At 44.2% G+C, this 16,667-nt stretch overlaps 1 protein-coding gene across 3 annotated transcripts in view; it reads left to right on the top strand.

The window, feature by feature from the left end:
* Positions 1-16,667, top strand: part of PDE3A (phosphodiesterase 3A) — a 437,665-nt gene that overhangs the window by 393,468 nt on the left and 27,530 nt on the right. For all 3 annotated transcript variants that reach the window (XM_061638443.1, XM_061638444.1, XM_061638446.1), the window contains exons 8-10: positions 1,522-1,691; positions 7,113-7,250; positions 13,642-13,753. In XM_061638443.1, the coding sequence (XP_061494427.1) occupies positions 1,522-1,691; positions 7,113-7,250; positions 13,642-13,753 (420 nt within the window). The remainder of the gene's footprint in view (positions 1-1,521; positions 1,692-7,112; positions 7,251-13,641; positions 13,754-16,667) is intronic.

Genomic DNA, 16,667 nt, shown 5'->3' with positions numbered 1-16,667 from the left:
TTAGGAGTGAGCAGTGAAGTGGCCAAGTTTGCTGACGACACTAAATTGTTCAGGGTTGTTAAAACAAAAAGGGATTGCAAAGAGCTCCAAAAAGACCTCTCCAAACTGAGTGAATGGGCAGAAAAATGGCAAATGCAATTCAATATAAACAAGTGTAAAATTATGCATATTGGAGCAAAAAATCTTAATTTCACATATACACTCATGGGGTCTGAACTGGCGGTGACCGACCAGGAGAGAGACCTCGGGGTTGTAGTGGACAGCACGATGAAAATGTTGACCCAGTGTGCGGCAGCTGTGAAAAAGGCAAATTCCATGCTAGCGATAATTAGGAAAGGTATTGAAAATAAAACAGCCGATATCATAATGCCGTTGTATAAATCTATGGTGCGGCCGCATTTGGAATACTGTGTACAGTTCTGGTCGCCTCATCTCAAAAAGGATATTATAGAGTTGGAAAAGGTTCAGAAGAGGGCAACCAGAATGATCAAGGGGATGGAGCGACTCCCTTACGAGGAAAGGTTGCAGCATTTGGGGCTTTTTAGTTTAGAGAAAAGGCGGGTCAGAGGAGACATGATAGAAGTGTATAAAATTATGCATGGCATTGAGAAAGTGGATAGAGAAAAGTTCTTCTCCCTCTCTCGTAATACTAGAACTCGTGGACATTCAAAGAAGCTGAATGTTGGAAGATTCAGGACAGACAAAAGGAAGTACTTCTTTACTCAGCGCATAGTTAAACTATGGAATTTGCTCCCACAAGATGCAGTAATGGCCACCAGCTTGGATGGCTTTAAAAGAAGATTAGACAAATTCATGGAGGACAGGGCTATCAATGGCTACTAGCTGTGATGGCTGTGCTGTGCCACCCTAGTCAGAGGCAGCATGCTTCTGAAAACCAGTTGCTGGAAGCCTCAGGAGGGGAGAGTGTTCTTGCACTCGGGTCCTGCTTGCGGGCTTCCCCCAGGCACCTGGTTGGCCACTGTGAGAACAGGTTGCTGGACTAGATGGGCCACTGGCCTGATCCAGCAGGCTCTTCTTATGTTCTTATGTTCTTAAGTGGATTTTTAAAAAAATCCCAGTTAGTATCTGAAATTGTTTGAAATTGTTTTACATATGCAGTTGTTATATATGTCATTATTTTTTATATGTACAGTTGTTTGGTTTTTTTGGTATTGTGAAATTGCTTTGAGATGCTTCATAGAAAGTGATTCCTCAATGTGATGATGATGATGATGATGGGTGGGGCGTTCACACTGGAAATGGGGTGGTGATGGGGGGAGATCTGGAGAGAAAGAACCAACTTGACTCTGCCCTGGCCATTTGTGTCCCCAGAGCCAATTCATGCTGTCCTGGCAGCTCTATTCCCTTCAGCCAGATCATGCATGTTGGTTGAATTCAGAGAGTGGCAGAACAGGCCCAAAGCAACTTAGGAAGCAGCTGAGGGCAGAACAGAGAAACTATTTTGTTGTTATCAGCTGGATCCCTGACAGCAGTAATAGGCAGTTGGGCTTTGTATTTCAGATGATCCAGCACAAGCCACCTCCGATTACGAAACAAACAACAGTGACAGCAGCGACATCTTGCAGAACGACGACGAAACGGATTGCTCCAAGGAGCAGGCACGGACGGGATCTGTCTGCAGGATGTATCAACCAGAGACAATCATACTGCATCCCTTGTTGCCGCCTGAGGTATCTCATTCACTCTTCAGCCTAATAGTGCCAGATTAAAGAACCTGGGAAAGAACTACACTACGTCAAGGGCACAGTTGGCAAAAAAAAAAAAACATTTCCTTCTATTATCACAGCTGCGTGGTTGAGCTGTGCAGGTTGTGCATGCAGAAGGTTCAAAATTCAATCCCTGGCATCTCCAGTTAAGACAGGGGTGGGGAGCCTCAGACCTGGGAGCCAAATGCAGCCCTCAAGGCCTCTCTGTATGCCCCTTGAGACTCTGCCCAGGCCACTCCCCTTCCCCAAGCTGCACGTCTTATTGGCCCACTCCATGCCCTTCCTGAGTGGTTTTGCCTGCCTAAAATGTATCCTTGAACTGTGGTTACACTTCTTCCTTGGCTGGTTGGAGGATGGACAGATGTGTGGCTGGATGTAGAAATTTCTGGCTTTTGCATGGCTAGAATGTAACTTACTGTACAAAGGTGAAAGTCTGTTGCTCCAGCTATTCCCCCCCCCAATGCATGCACACACACACACCCAATGGAAAGATGCCCATGAGCAAATGCAGCTCTCAGGCTGAAAAAAGGCTACACACACCTGACTTAAGAGAATCTCCAACAGCAGGGATGGAAAAAAATTCACCTGAGTCCTTGGAGATCCACTGCCTGACAGAGTAGATAGTACTGGGCTAGGTGAATCAGTGATCTGAACCAACTGGTGTATAACAGCTTCATATATTCAGGGCTGGGCCAGGTAAGAACATAAGAAGAGCCTCCTAGATCAGGCCAATGGCTCATCTAGTCCAGCATCCTGTTCTCACAGTGGCCAGCCAGGTGCCTATGGGAAGCCCGCAAGCAGGACCTAAGTGCAACAGTGCACTCTCCCCCTTCAGTTTTGAGCAACTGGTATTCAGAAGCATACCACCTCTGACCATGGAGGGTGAGCATCGTCATCATGGCCGATAGGAATTGATAGCCGTATCCTCCATGAATTTGCTGAATCCTCTTTTAAAGCCATCCAAAAAGATAGCCATCACTGCACCATGTGGGAGCAAACTCCATAGTTTAACTGTGCACTGTGTGTAGAAGTGCTTTCTTTTGTCTGTTTTGAATCTTCCAACTTCCTTGATGGTGTTTCTGCTGGGCATGTTTCTGCCATTTTGTGCTGATCTAGGCATACACCCAGCATGTAAGATCTGCACCCAAGCTGTCATCCGCCCTGCACAGCCCCAGTGGCATCTGCAAAGTCATCTCTCTCTATATATATATTTAGTGGTCACTGTTGTGGGATAAGTGATGTACAGTAAGCTGGGAGCTGAAAGTAGCTAGTTAATGCACCCTTAACTGCCAACTCAGTTGGCTTTGGGCAGTCCACTCTTCCCTCTGCTTCACCCCCAGTTTACAATAAGGGATTTGTTACACCAATCTACCTTACAAGATTGTTTGAGAAAAAATGCAGATGTCATATATAAAGAGAATTTATTTATTTATATCCCACCTTTCCTTCAAAGAGCTCAAGATGGTGTACAAACATGGTTCTCCTCCTCCCAATTTTATCCTCACAACAACCCTGTGAGGTAGGTTAGGCTGAGAGACAGTGACTGGCCCAAGCTCACCCAGTGAGCTTTATGTCCAAGCAGGGATTTGAACCCTGGTATCCCAGGTCCCAGTCAGACTGTCTAACCACTACACCATATTTGCTGTCCATGAAAAGCTTGAAGCTTAAAGTCACTGTATAAATGCTTGTTATTTATTATAATATTTTGGTATATTCCCAGTGTTCAGGCTGTGAGTGCCATTAATTATGTAGCCAAACAGGCAATATCTATGCATAGAAGGGGTGGTATCAGACGGCTGAGCGGAACCCAAATGGTTACAGAAGTACTAAACAAAAAAATAGAGGTGAAAAAACCTTAAGCAGTCAGTTGAGGACTAAGCATGCTCAATATCCATGAAATAGTGACGGGATGTGGGAGAGAGATGGAAAGCCAGGGTGGGAGAGGGGTAACAGAACTAAGTGTTGGAATACTGAGGCCCTATACTGAAATCCCATCTCCTCTATACATTTAAAGAAGTATTATACCACTTTAAACAGCCATGCTTTCCCCTAAAGAATGCTGTAGTTTGTTGAGGATGCTGAGAGTTGTTAGGAGACCCCTATTTCCCTCACAGAGCTACAATCCCCAGAGTTCCCTGGGACTGACTGTTAAACCACCTGGGGAATTGTAGCTCTGTGAGGAGAAGAGGCATCTCTTAACAACTCTCAGCACCCTTCACAAATGACTTTTCCCAGGATTCCTTGGGGGAAGCCATGACTGTTTGAAGTGGAATAAAAATGTATTGTCTGAATGTGGCCCTATTCCCCTCACAGAGCTACATTTCCCAAAGTTCCCTGAGAAGAGGGATTGATTGTTAAACCACTCTGAAAAGTAAGTTAAATGGATGGTGTCGATGTGGCCTTATTATCAACATCACCCCATGATTTATTGCAGTTAAATAAAGAGAGCCAAACCTACCTCTGAACAGATGGGAATTCCAATGTGGCTTGCCATTTTTGATGGCACAGATGCAGAACACCAAACCAGCATTGTCTATTAAAAAATAAATCATACATAACAAGCAAACCAAGACAAATATTGAAAGATGGAGAGAGCTGCTACTAGGGATGGGGGAGAAACTTGATTCAGTTCACATTTAAAGCTGACTCTATCAAATTTGCACTTTCTGAAGCAATATGAGAACCAAAACAAAGTAATGCTTCAAAATCCACACTTATCTGAATTTTGTGATGCAGTTCTCCAATTAATAACGTTCAGAGCTTGAAAAAGTTACTTTTTTGAACTACAACTCCCATCAGCCCAATCCAGTGGCTATGCTGGCTGGGGCTGATGGGAGTTGTAGTTCAAAAAAGTAACTTTTCCAAGCTCTGAAATGTTTACATAAGTGCATATACTGTGGAAAATGTGCATATAAATGAATATATTAATGAAAATAACATGCAAAATGGATTATATTTGGAGAAATTTCTTGCAAAAATGTGTACACTAGTCAAAACTGCATACAAAAATTTGTTAAGTAGGAGAAATTCGCACTAAAATACTGCAGAAATGTGGAGAACTGAATTTAAGTTTGGAATAACTGGAAACTGAGGGAAGCAAAACTGATGAATCTTTCCATCTCAGGCTGGTACCTTTCACTTCCAGCTGAGTAAGACCTTTAGTGGGGATTCATACATGCACAGGTGAAAGTCACAAGTGCCTAGCATGGGCTGGAAACCTGTTGCCATTTAGATATTACTGGTCTACATCTCCCATCATCCTTCATAATCAGCCATATTGGCTGATGGGAGTTGAAGTCCAATAACATCTGGAAGGCCACAGGCATTCTACCCCCATCATAGTCACTTGTGAATCTAACTGAAGGGCATAGCAAATCTGCCTTAGACTCAGGCTGCATAGCAACATATGTTGAAAGCACATGACTTCCCCCAAAGAATCCTGGGAACTGTAATTTGTTCAGGGTGATGGGAATTGTACCTCTGGGAGAGGTAAATGACAGTTCCCAGGATTCTTAGGGAGAAGCCATATGCATCAAATGTATGGTGTTTGTTCAGCCAGTGTAGTATAATCATTTGTTCTGGAATTTTATTGTGTCCTTCAAATAATGGTACGTTTTTGAGTATTCTACCCAAAGGCCACTGATTAATCATTTCCAAGGGCATATACTGAAGACACAAGAGGCTTCCTCCTTGCTGAAGCTAAGCAACTTTGGCTCCTGCTTGGATGCCCAGCTTGACAACTTCAGGCACCGTGGTAGCTCTTGGCATCGTCTTTGTTGCCCACCCACTGAGATCTTCTGCCACTCCTGATTTTTAATTTACTTAAAAAAAACTTGGATGGCAGCTGAGAGAGTCTAGGCAGAGAAGTGTAGGCCTTTAGCCACTACCACTTCTTCCCCTCTTTTCCCCAAAATGCCCCTCAGCCCCACGCAGGCCCAGAGACATCTGTCATAGAAAAGGAAAGAAAGGGGGAGGGGGAAGTGAGTTTGATGCTTTGCCTTCCAACGTCCCTCTAAAACTCTGTGAAAAGGGCCCTGCCTGGTCATCCTGGGGCAGGAGTAGTATGGAGCAACCTAGTGCTCTGTATGTGTATGTTTTATGCCTTTTTTTGGTCCCTTTTGTCCCTTTTTTGGTTTTGTCATTTTTTGTCTTAGAGAGTGTGTGTGTTTTTATCTGTTTGGGTGCGTGCCTATTTTTTGTACATAGGGGATGGGCATTTTGCATCTTTTGGGGACAGTTGTACTCAGTTTCTTCAGCAGGGCCCCAACTGCTGCCCTGGCTCCTACTGGGAGAAAGGGCGGGATATAAATTTAATAACAACAACTGCACTATACATTTCCCAGAGTGGTTTAGCAATCATTCTTTCCTCCCAGAGATCTCTGAGAATTATAGCTCTGTGTGGCAAGAGGGGTCTCCTAACAAATCTCAGCACCCTTGACAAACTACAGTTCCTAGGATATTTGGAGGGAAACCATGACTGTTTAAAGTGGTATTATACTGCTTTAAATGTATGGTGCAGATGGAGCCCAAGTCATTGCTCTTTGTGACTAGATGGGCCACCATGGTGGCCATTTTGTGGTGGTGCCCATGACAGTTTTTCAGATTGCCAAATGTACTCTTGCCCCCCCAAAAATTTGGTTAAGGCTGGTATAGCGCCTGGATGGGTGACTGCCTGGAAGCCACTTGGCCACTTGGCCACTTTGGGTTCCATAATGGAAGAAAGGTGGAATACAAATGTTAAATAAATACATAAATAAAATTAGACCCTCCAATTAAAATGAATGAAGAAAAATGACACATCATGCATAAAAAATATTTAAGGTCCAAGTGATCCCCAGTTTGGTAAAAACTCTCATTTAATACCACAGTCACTTCTTTATCTTGATACATCAGTTAAGACAACTAACCTGGATTTTTTATAAGAATGTAGCAGTATATAAAGTGAAGATGGAGGATGATCAAAGATTCCTTACAGCCGTAGTTAATTTATTATTTCATGGAGATAGCCATTTAAGGCTGCATACATACCATATATTTAACCACATGACTTCCCCCAAAGAGTCCTAGGAACTGTAGTTTACCCCTCACAGAGCACCCTTAACAAGCTATAGTTCCCAGGATTCTTTGGGGAAAGTTGTGTTCTTTAAATGTGTGGTGTATACGCAGCCTAAGTTTTGCACATGCTGGAAACCTTCTCTTCCACCATTAATATTGGGCATGCCCATGTTAAAATCTATCCCAAGAAGAGAATGAAATAAAAATGAAATTTCAGGTGGATTAGAATTAATGGCACTGTCAGTGTATACGTTTAGAGAGAGGGCCAGGTAAGCCAATGGTTTGTGATGTTTCCATAACATTCAGAATATGTGTTGGTTCTTGATACAGGACAAGCCTATTCTTGCCCCAGAGCCTCTAATAATGGACAATTTGGACCCTCTTATGGAGCAGCTAAACAATTGGAATTTCCCAATCTTTGATTTGGTAGACAAGATAGGCAAGAAATGTGGCCGGATCCTCAGTCAGGTAAGAAAGATTTGGGGTTGCAGTCCCACCTTCTGTAAAGTACATGTGTGTTACTGATTAGGGGAATGTACAAGGACTGTGAGTCACAGCTCTTTTCGTGCACAGAATTCCCATCGCCATCTATGAGACAGCAAAGCACTAACGTTCAGGGATTTTTTGCTACCCATAGAGGATAATTAGATCACACCTGCCAGGCTGAAATCCTAGTAGTGAAATATAAATGCTGTCCTTATAACTAAGGTTGCCATTTAGGCAGAGCAATGGGGCAGTGGAGGCTGGTGCCCATTGAAATTGGTAGGGCAGAAGGCAGGGAGCCCAACAGTGGGCGGAGCCAGAGCCAGTTGCAGGCATAGCCAACTAATTCTTGCTTTGTCCCCATCCTCCTCCCTGCTGAGTTCAAGGATAACACTGAGACTAAGGAGGAGTAAGCTGACCGACAGTACCACTCCCTGGACCGGTTGTAAATAAGAAGGAAACTGAGTGCAGGCTGAGATTGGTGGGCCACTTGCCCTAATGAACCAGCCTCCACTGCAATGGGGTAATTCTCCTCTCCTTTATTTCAAACTACATGTGATTGTTTCTTGCATTGCATCTGTATTTCTGACTGATTTGTAGGTTCCACACCAGGGATGGAAACCTGTGGCCCTTCAGATGTTCCTGGACTATGTCTCCTATCATTCTTGAATATTGGATATGTGGGCATGGGCTGAAGGGAGCTGGAATCCAACAACATCTAGAGGGCTACAGGCTCCCAACCTTGTTCTACACCTTTCCTGTTTAGAGGTAGGCATGGTTAACTCAAAACACAGTTTATCAACACACTTCTAACCATATTTGCAAACTATGGTTTGGTGCTAACTATGTCACAGCAGACATAAGGCTAACCTTGTTTAGGGCCAAAAAGGAAAGGGGATGGAGTTGACATGCAAGAGTGAGGGAGGAAGGGCCCACGAAAACCCACAAGGTGGTAACCATGGTTTGGAGATTGTGCAACATTATGCCCAAATGTGTGAAATCAAACCAGGCTTTTTAAATGTATGCATCTGTTTATTGAAGGCCAAGGCAGTTAATGATTGTGCTTTCTGGTGTGATTTTTTTTCATCAGAGTACATCCATAAACTCCTTGTGGTAGTGCAAAGCAAAGAACCTCTAGGGCTTTTGGTGATTCATTCTCAGCTTTCTGCAGTTTAAATTGCCTTCCTGATCCGAACCTAAAGAGTGGGAGAAAGAAATTAACAAAATAAATTACCTTTGTGGGCCATGTAGCCTGAAATTTATGGAATGAAATAAAGAAGGGCTGACATCTCCCCCCACATGGGAGCATTTGCCTTTGGAAGGCAGCACCAACAAAGCCTCTCGAAGGATATTTGAGAAGCCATCTACGTACATAGCAAGGGATGCTCAACTGATTTAGAATTTGTTTTTATTTTTTTTAAAGAAATAAAGTATAGAAGCATCCATCTGTGGTACTATGGCAAGCACTCAAAACACAGCGCTAGCAAATCTCTAAAATGCAGGAGACCATGATTTGTGCAAATGAATCTGACTACAGAATGCAAGGGCAAACCTTTTCTAATCTGCGCTGCTGTCAGTTCTGGCAAGCTGTGTAGTTAGGTAATGACTTAATTTACGCTTTCTGTTCACTAAATAGCAACCCCTGTCGGGATAAAATAAGTTTTGCTTTGAAAGGAAGAGGTAGAATTGAAGGCTGCAATTAAAATTAGAAAAAAAGACCAGGTCTGGTTTAAAATTAAAGTTACCTTCCCCCCTGCCACCTCAGTCAGAGGACTGAAAACAATATATTGCGTAGGGGGTCAGATTCTAGGAAAACCCGTCAGGATGAACCTCCAGGAGGCTATAGCTGTAAATGAGGATTTGGAAAGTGTTTCTCGACCAGGTCAGCCACATAAGAGCTATTATTTTCCACGTGTTTGAGCACAAAGAAAATTAACTTAGGTAAGTGTTTAAAAGTGTCGCCTTCCTGCGGCTTGGCAAGAGGACAGCTTGTCTAATAAAGTCTTCTAGGAAGCAGTTGAGACTGTGAGAGCCGAAAGCCTTACACACTCCAACACATTCTTAGAAGCATTTTATTATTAGCCTTTGTTGTTATTTGTGGATCATTATTATATTTAGTAGTAGCAGGACATGAGAAGTGCCTGGCGGCTGGGTCAGCCCAAAAGCCCCTCTAGTCTAGCACCTTTGATCTCACAGTGGCCAACCAGATGCCCTCAAGCAGAGCCTGAGGGTAACAGTGCTCTCCCACTTGCGATTCCCAGCAACTGGCATTCAGAGACTTATTGCCTCTGACAGTGGAGAAAGAAAATAGTCATTTTGGTTGGTTATTTTATTATAACTATTTCTATACCGCCTGTCATGAAAGATACGTATAGCAGCCAAGATTAGGCCAAAATATACATATTAAGCTATTTTAATGAACTGGTGTCAATCTTCAGCAAGAGAATAAGTAAGTTTTTAGCAGACACTGAAATGCCATCAACGTCAGTGCCTGCCTTAATTCAAAGGGGAGGTGCTTCCCAAGAGGATGTGCCACTACCAAAAAGGCCCCCCAATAGATTGCAGCACAATCAGGGGGTCCTCATTGGTCCCAAATGGCTTCAAACTTTTCCCAGTAGCATGTTGGCAGCTAATGCAGGTGTGTTATGAGCGGTGTAAAATGTGCACATCAGGAGGCTCTACTCAGCAACAACTTTAGGAGTAGTCCCACATAGAGTTCATCACAGTAGCACAATCTTGAGGTTACCAATGCACAAGTCACAGTGATTATTCCATCCCTTTTTTAGGAACAGTAGTAGCTCTCCATGGTGTGGCAGAGCTCTAGGCACACAGAACTCTACTGCAAAAACCAAACAAACTGAGCCCTATATAGAGGCAGCAGTAGCTACATCTTAATCATTTGCCCCACCCACACTAGAAGGTGCTGCTTTTCTTGAAGGGGCCTAGCCTTCCCCTATAGTCTCCTACTGCCATAGAACAGGGGAGCCTTTGGTCTCACTGGGTCTTCTGCAATGGAATCCTCTGAGCCTGAGGATGGCAGTGCCACATCCTCGACCCAGAGGGTCACTGACCCTGAAGGCTGATCCAGTGAGTTCCTATTATATTTGTTGTTGCATGCTTTCTTTTCTTTTCTGCTTCTTTATTTTTCTTTGCTGCAGCTGCTGCTGTTTTATTGGTTTTAGATTATTCTTTTTATTGTGTTGTTTGTTTCCAGGTTGTATACCTCTTAGGGAGATTGGTCTGAAAAAACGTTAAGTAGTTTATAAATGCTAGCATAATAGCCTGAAAACCATTGCTTACTGGGGTTGTTGCCTTCACATCCTTTCCCTATTTTCAGTGGTCCATGATTCGTATCTTTAAACACTTGGGTCAGCATTGTCTGCCTGCACCACCACTGTCCTATATAGTGACATGGTGGCTGGTGTACCTGTTTTGACAGGCCCTATGCTCTAAGTCAGTGATTCTCAAACGGCGCGCCCAGGCACACTGGTGCACCCTAAGAGGTGGCTAGGTGTGCCTCAAATATTATGAAAGTATATTTTAAAAATGAGAAGAAACCCATTTGTATAGGGTAAGTAATAGTTTTCTATAGTTTGTTTCTATTTATAGTTTAAAATATATTAATATATTTTTAATTTTGTACACGAAGTGCGCCAGAAAATTTTATATGTTTTACAGTGCGCTGCGAACCAAAAAAGTTTGAGAACCACTGCTCTAAGTAGTCATGGATGGACTCTTACCACCACCACCATATCCAATCCATAACTGATTGATTTAAAAAAGATTAATTAATAAAACATATTACAGACATCCTAAATTATGTGGTGGAAGGGGGAGGATATTTACAGATAAGTTACGAATTGCGTAGGCCTGTAGGCTGTGTCATGCTCCAAGGGATGCCACCGGGAGTGTGAAGGAACCTAGAAAATGTCTGGCAATTTGTCTCCTTCCCTGTCTAGAAGGGCTCCATCCTACTGCCTCACTGCCTTACATCTTCTTGTTTTAACAGAGGCAGGTTGGTAATGGGTATTTAGGTTGGGAAGGACACTGGCCTCACTAAGGCTCTAAACTCTTCTATATGTACCATGGGGCATTTACGAATCATGGGGGAGTTCCCCTGATGCCTAATTTCTTCAGACAAATCATACAGAGACAGGATAGTAATGGAGAATGTCCTCTTCAGGTTGGGAAGGATACTTGCTTCAGTAAGGCGCTGAACTCTCCTATATGTACATGGGGGCATTTGGGAATCATGGGAGCTGTAGTTCCCACAATCCCTAGTTTCCTCAGACAAGTCATACGTAAGCAGCAGTATCCAAACCTTCCCCAGCTGGAATGGGACCACCACTTCCAGTGAGTAACATGATGGGGGGATTAAGTGTGGTTCCATAATGGCCAGGAAGGCTACAAGGAAGTCTGTAAGCCTGATCATGATATCATTGGGAGCACAAAAGGCCTTGTCTATAATGTGACTGAGGGTGCTTCCAGATGAGTGTTTATTATGGGATGGGTACTCCTCATGCATGCAATTTTTTTGGCAGTGTCCATATCAGGCCATCAGCATCAAAATGCCAGCCTATAATCCCCCCATTCAATCTGGATTTATCCTTTCCAGGAGAAACCCAATAAGTGAGGACCTGCTAGATTTTCTATATGAAGCAAGGGTTGTCTGGAATAGATGGGATGTGTTAAAGAAAATCTGGAACTATTTGGAGCCTAAGACAGATCTCCTAGAGTAGGGAACTCTATAAGCTTGGTGCTACTGTGGAAAGGGCTATATTGCGCATCATCACCAACTGAGTTTTGATGGTGGGAGAGTATAGAGAAGGCTCTCTCTCAGTGATCTGAGTGGATAGGCAGCTTCATGTGGAAGTGGTCCTTTAAGTATTGTGGTCCTAAGGGCTGTAAGGGGGATAACCAGCACCTTGAATTTGGCACAGGAATGGGTTGGAAATTGGGTCATATCCAAATGGCAACAGCCTCACCCCTGGCCTGATGTGCCCCTTGCTGGATCATCACCATGTAGTGGTGAGTGGGCTTGTGTGTTCCAATGAACCCTGTGAGCAATGCTGTTGGGAGTCACCCATGGCTGTAAGGTCAAGGGAGAGGAACCAGATAAAGAACGACCCAAGAATGTCCTCAATGGCAGAACAGGTGGAGGATAACAATGTGTATCCTCCAATGGTTGTGAAGGTGGATGAAGGCTGCAGCAGATAAAAGACTTCCAATCATCGTGGTATCCATGCCATTGGATCAAAGCCCTTTTCTGTCAAGATTGTGTGTTGATCGTTGTGCGCCGATCTCCCCACATAAAACAAATTCAGGCATAGGCATCTTCCAACCAACCTTATTTTGGAAGACAATCTTACTCAGTCATGAGTGATCACCAGTAGTAGTAGGCCTGATGTTATGCTACACAATTGGAAAATGCAGGAAGTGTGTTTGGAAGAGGCAGATACCATTCCCACCAGCAACAGTCCTTAATATTTTCCATGCTGTTGAAAACAGAGAGCTGAACTCCTTGCAGCAGGAATGAAGGACCTGTGGCCCTCCAGATGTTGCAGCTCTCATCATCCCTCACCTTTGGCCATGCTGGCTGGGGCTGATGCAGGCCAGCAACATCTGGAGGGCCACAGGTTTCCCATCTACCATACAGGATTGTGAGTTTTGGCTGTAAAGGCAGGGTAAAAGTGAAGCCCTCAAAACAGGCGAGGGTCCAAACTAGAGGAAGCAGCTTGCAGGTTATGAGGGAAAGGCTTTTGGATTTGTGGGGCTTTTGGATTTGTCACTGAAGACCATATTCTGTGCCCTAGAGCAGTGGTTCCCAACCTGGGGGCTGTGACCCCCAGGGGGGCACAAAGTCATCCAGAGGGGTCCACGAACAGTAGAGAAATGAATTATTTATTATTATTTTTAAAAAGGGCTTAACTCTTTGGACACTCTCTGCTTCCCACTGCCATTGCAGATGACACCACCCCCTTGCTCCAAACGAGAGGCAAGGACATTTGCTGAAGCACCAGAGCATCTTTCAGGCACACCAAGGGCAGGCATCTGCCTATAAAATACATGGCTGAGGGTGGAGATACCAGGAAGAAGAGGGGATTACTGTCACAGACTCCCATCTCCTCACACTTCCGGTGCTGACTATGCCCTTACTCACAACGAGAGGGGAGGGCTTTTTGTGGAGCAAAAAGAAGCAAGGCTGCAAGGAAAGGCTGCTTTCCCCCTTCCTTCCTGGCAGGGTGTCACAAAAAATTTGAGTTTATAAAGGGGGTCCCATGCTCATAAAGGTTGGGAACCACTGCCTTAGAGCTATGTGGATTCTTAGATGACCAAGCTCAGTTGTGTTATGGTTCCTTTTGCTTTATTTTTCCAGGTGTCTTACAGGCTCTTTGAGGACATGGGGCTATTTGAAACCTTTAAAATTCCTGTGAGAGAGTTTATGAACTATTTCCATGCTCTGGAGTGTGGATACCGAGAAATACCTTGTAAGTATCCTGCTGGGCTCCTGCTGGGAGGAAGGGCGGGATATAAATCAAATAATAAATAAATAAATAAATAAATAAATAAGATAGTAAGAGTTCAATACCCATTTATTCCTGTATTTCTGCTTTTCAGTAATAAATCTTCAAAGGTGTGATAGAGCACAACATAGCTTACAACACCCCCAAAATTAAATAAAATGAAGCCATAGGACATCCTATTAAAATACCACAGAAACCTATACAATCCTTAATGAACGCAGTAAAATGTTGACAGTGCAATCCTATAGATGTCTATTCAGAAACAAATCCCATTGTGTTCACTGGACTTACTGTCAGGTAGGGATGTAAGGAGGCAGCAATTTCCACCCCATCCTGTGTTCATCACAATCAGCACCTTTTCTGTTCCACTACACTTTGGCTTCCACTAAGGCCTACATTATTTATCTCGCTATCCACTGTGGCTGATACTTATCTAATTAATTACAATGCATTTCAGTGGAAGAGAAACAACAAAAACAATGCAGTACATAAAGTAATTATTTATGCAATATTTGTGGACTTAAATAGTAGCGAATTCCACTCATATTTGCTTGTGTGATTTCCATTCCTGAACTCCAAAAGACATGCAAATTGTGGGACTTCCACCCCCATTGTTCCTGATGGAATTCTCAGACATCCCTATTCTCAGTTGTATGGGACTGCTCTATCAAAATACCAAACCAAATAAGATTGCAGCTAGCTAGAGAAACATTTTAAGATGGGGATGAAGAACCTGTGGCCCTCCAGATGTTGTTGGACTTCAACTCCCATCAGTCTCAGCCAGCATGGCCAATTGTCAGGGTCTATGTTAGCTGAAGTTCAACAACATCTGGAGAGCTACATCCCTGATTTAAGAAAACCTCTAAAAACCCTGCTTGAATATGAAAGTCTTTGTCTACCTTCTAAAAGCCTGCCCTGACTGATTCAGATGAGCCTTGACTGGGAATATTCCATAGAATTGTATTCAACTACATCCAACACAGAGTAGACCCACTGAAATTAATGAACCTGTTTAGTCATGTCTGTTAACTTCAATGGGTCTGCACTGAGTAGGACTAGCACTGAATATTACACATGGTAATAAAGGTGTAGAATAGGGCCTCGCTAATATGGTGCCAGCAGGGCGATCAGCTGGAGCGGGGGCTGGAGCTCCCCACACTCCAGCTGATCCTGCCGGAGGAGGGGAAGATCAGCTGTAGTGTGCTACAGCTGATCTTCTCTTCAGGCGCAGTCAGACTCCCGTGCTCCAGCTGATCTCGCTGGAGGAGGGGAAGATCATCTGTAGCACTCTACAGCTGATCTTCTCCTCTTTGGGTATGATCAGACCCCCATGCTCCAGCTGATCTTCTCCTCCTCTAGGGTGATCAGTCCCCTGCGCTACAGATGATCTTCTCCTCCGGCATGATCAGTGGGTTAGGTTCCAGATCCCCACGCTACAGATGATCCGCTTTTCAGCAGTTTTTGCTTTTTGGCAGGGGTCTGGAACCTAATCTGCCATATGAGTGGGGCCCTACTGTATACTCAAAGGACCCTGTTCCATTTTTGTGCAGTCTTCACCTAGCACTTTTGTATGGAACCTTGTACAAAGCCTGGCCTCTAGATCTCAGTGATGAAATTCACAAAGCAGTCTTCTTCACCAATCTTTTAGAATCATTTGGGAGTATCAGCAGACATGTAGAAAGGGCCGATCTGAGAGACATTGTGTCAGGAGTGGGGAACCTGTGGCCCTGCAGATGTTGTTGGACTCCTAATTCCCATCTGGCCTAGCCAGCATGGTCAGTGGTCAGAGATTATGGGAGTTGTAGCCCAGCAGCATCTGGAGGGCTGCAGGTTACCCATCCCTGCCTGGACTCATCAGGAGCTCCCAAGAAAGCATAACAATCTTGGGATAAGAGAACAGTCCCATCTTCTGGAGGGGGGCAGGTGAAGCAGACAAAGGAATAAACAGGCAGTTCTTAGAAGGAAGGTGTAGTGTTGGGTAGGTTGCCGCATCTTATGCCTGACATTTTTAACTCTCCCCATTAATGCTGGAGAAGAGGCAGCTGTGCCTCCTCCAATCTATTTGATCATGAGTAATGTTGCCCTCTCCCCTCCTTCACCTGTTTTGGTAAGCATGTCTCCTGATGGCAGCAGATGACTGGAGTGAGGTGCAAATAGGGTTGCCAGGTTTAGGGCCTGAGACTGAGCCTGTATCTTTAGGAGAAGAGCAAGTCAGCTAAGTGCAGGTGTTCTTGCAACCCTGTAATGGGAAAAACCACAAGGTGGAATTCTTCCTTCGCCCTGCACAACTTTTAAAGATACAGAAGACCTCCTGGAGGCCAGGCCTGGCAACCAAGAGGTGTTCTGTATCTTTAAAAGTTGTGCAGGGGAAAGGGAGAATTCCACCTTGTGGTTTTTCCCATTATAGTGTTGCAAGAATACCTGCATTTGGCTGACTTTCTCTTCTCCTAAAGATACAGGATCAGTCTCAGGACCTGGACCTGGCAAACCCTAGGAGCAAATAGACTGAGAGGGGAGCCATGGCTTCCTTCTACCCACTCCAACAGCAGATTTAAAATGATGGGTTTCCTGTCCATAATAAGAAGTGACAACCTTCCCATTAAGAGGGAACAGGGCAGCTGCCAGAGGCCTTTGAAGAGCCTGCATGTGCCCTGGTGACTTGAACTCCTGATTCTGACAGAGGCTCCTGTTTTAAACATTGTGGTGCCCACCTGCTCCCTCCCTCTCTCTCTCCTATCTAATTCCTATTCATCGTCTCTTCCCCACCCTCTGCTTCCCTTCCTGTGTTCCCTCGTCCCTATATCTCCTTGTACACAATCACCTCACTATCTCCGTTTCCCTGTGTCCGTTTTAAATTGTAAGCTGGGTAGGGACCTGT

Source organism: Rhineura floridana, chromosome 8, assembly GCF_030035675.1.
Source record: "Rhineura floridana isolate rRhiFlo1 chromosome 8, rRhiFlo1.hap2, whole genome shotgun sequence".
NCBI classification, from domain to species: Eukaryota; Metazoa; Chordata; class Lepidosauria; order Squamata; family Rhineuridae; genus Rhineura; species Rhineura floridana.
Note: the sequence above shows the minus strand (reverse complement) of the source record. Positions and strands in the feature narration are given on the sequence as shown.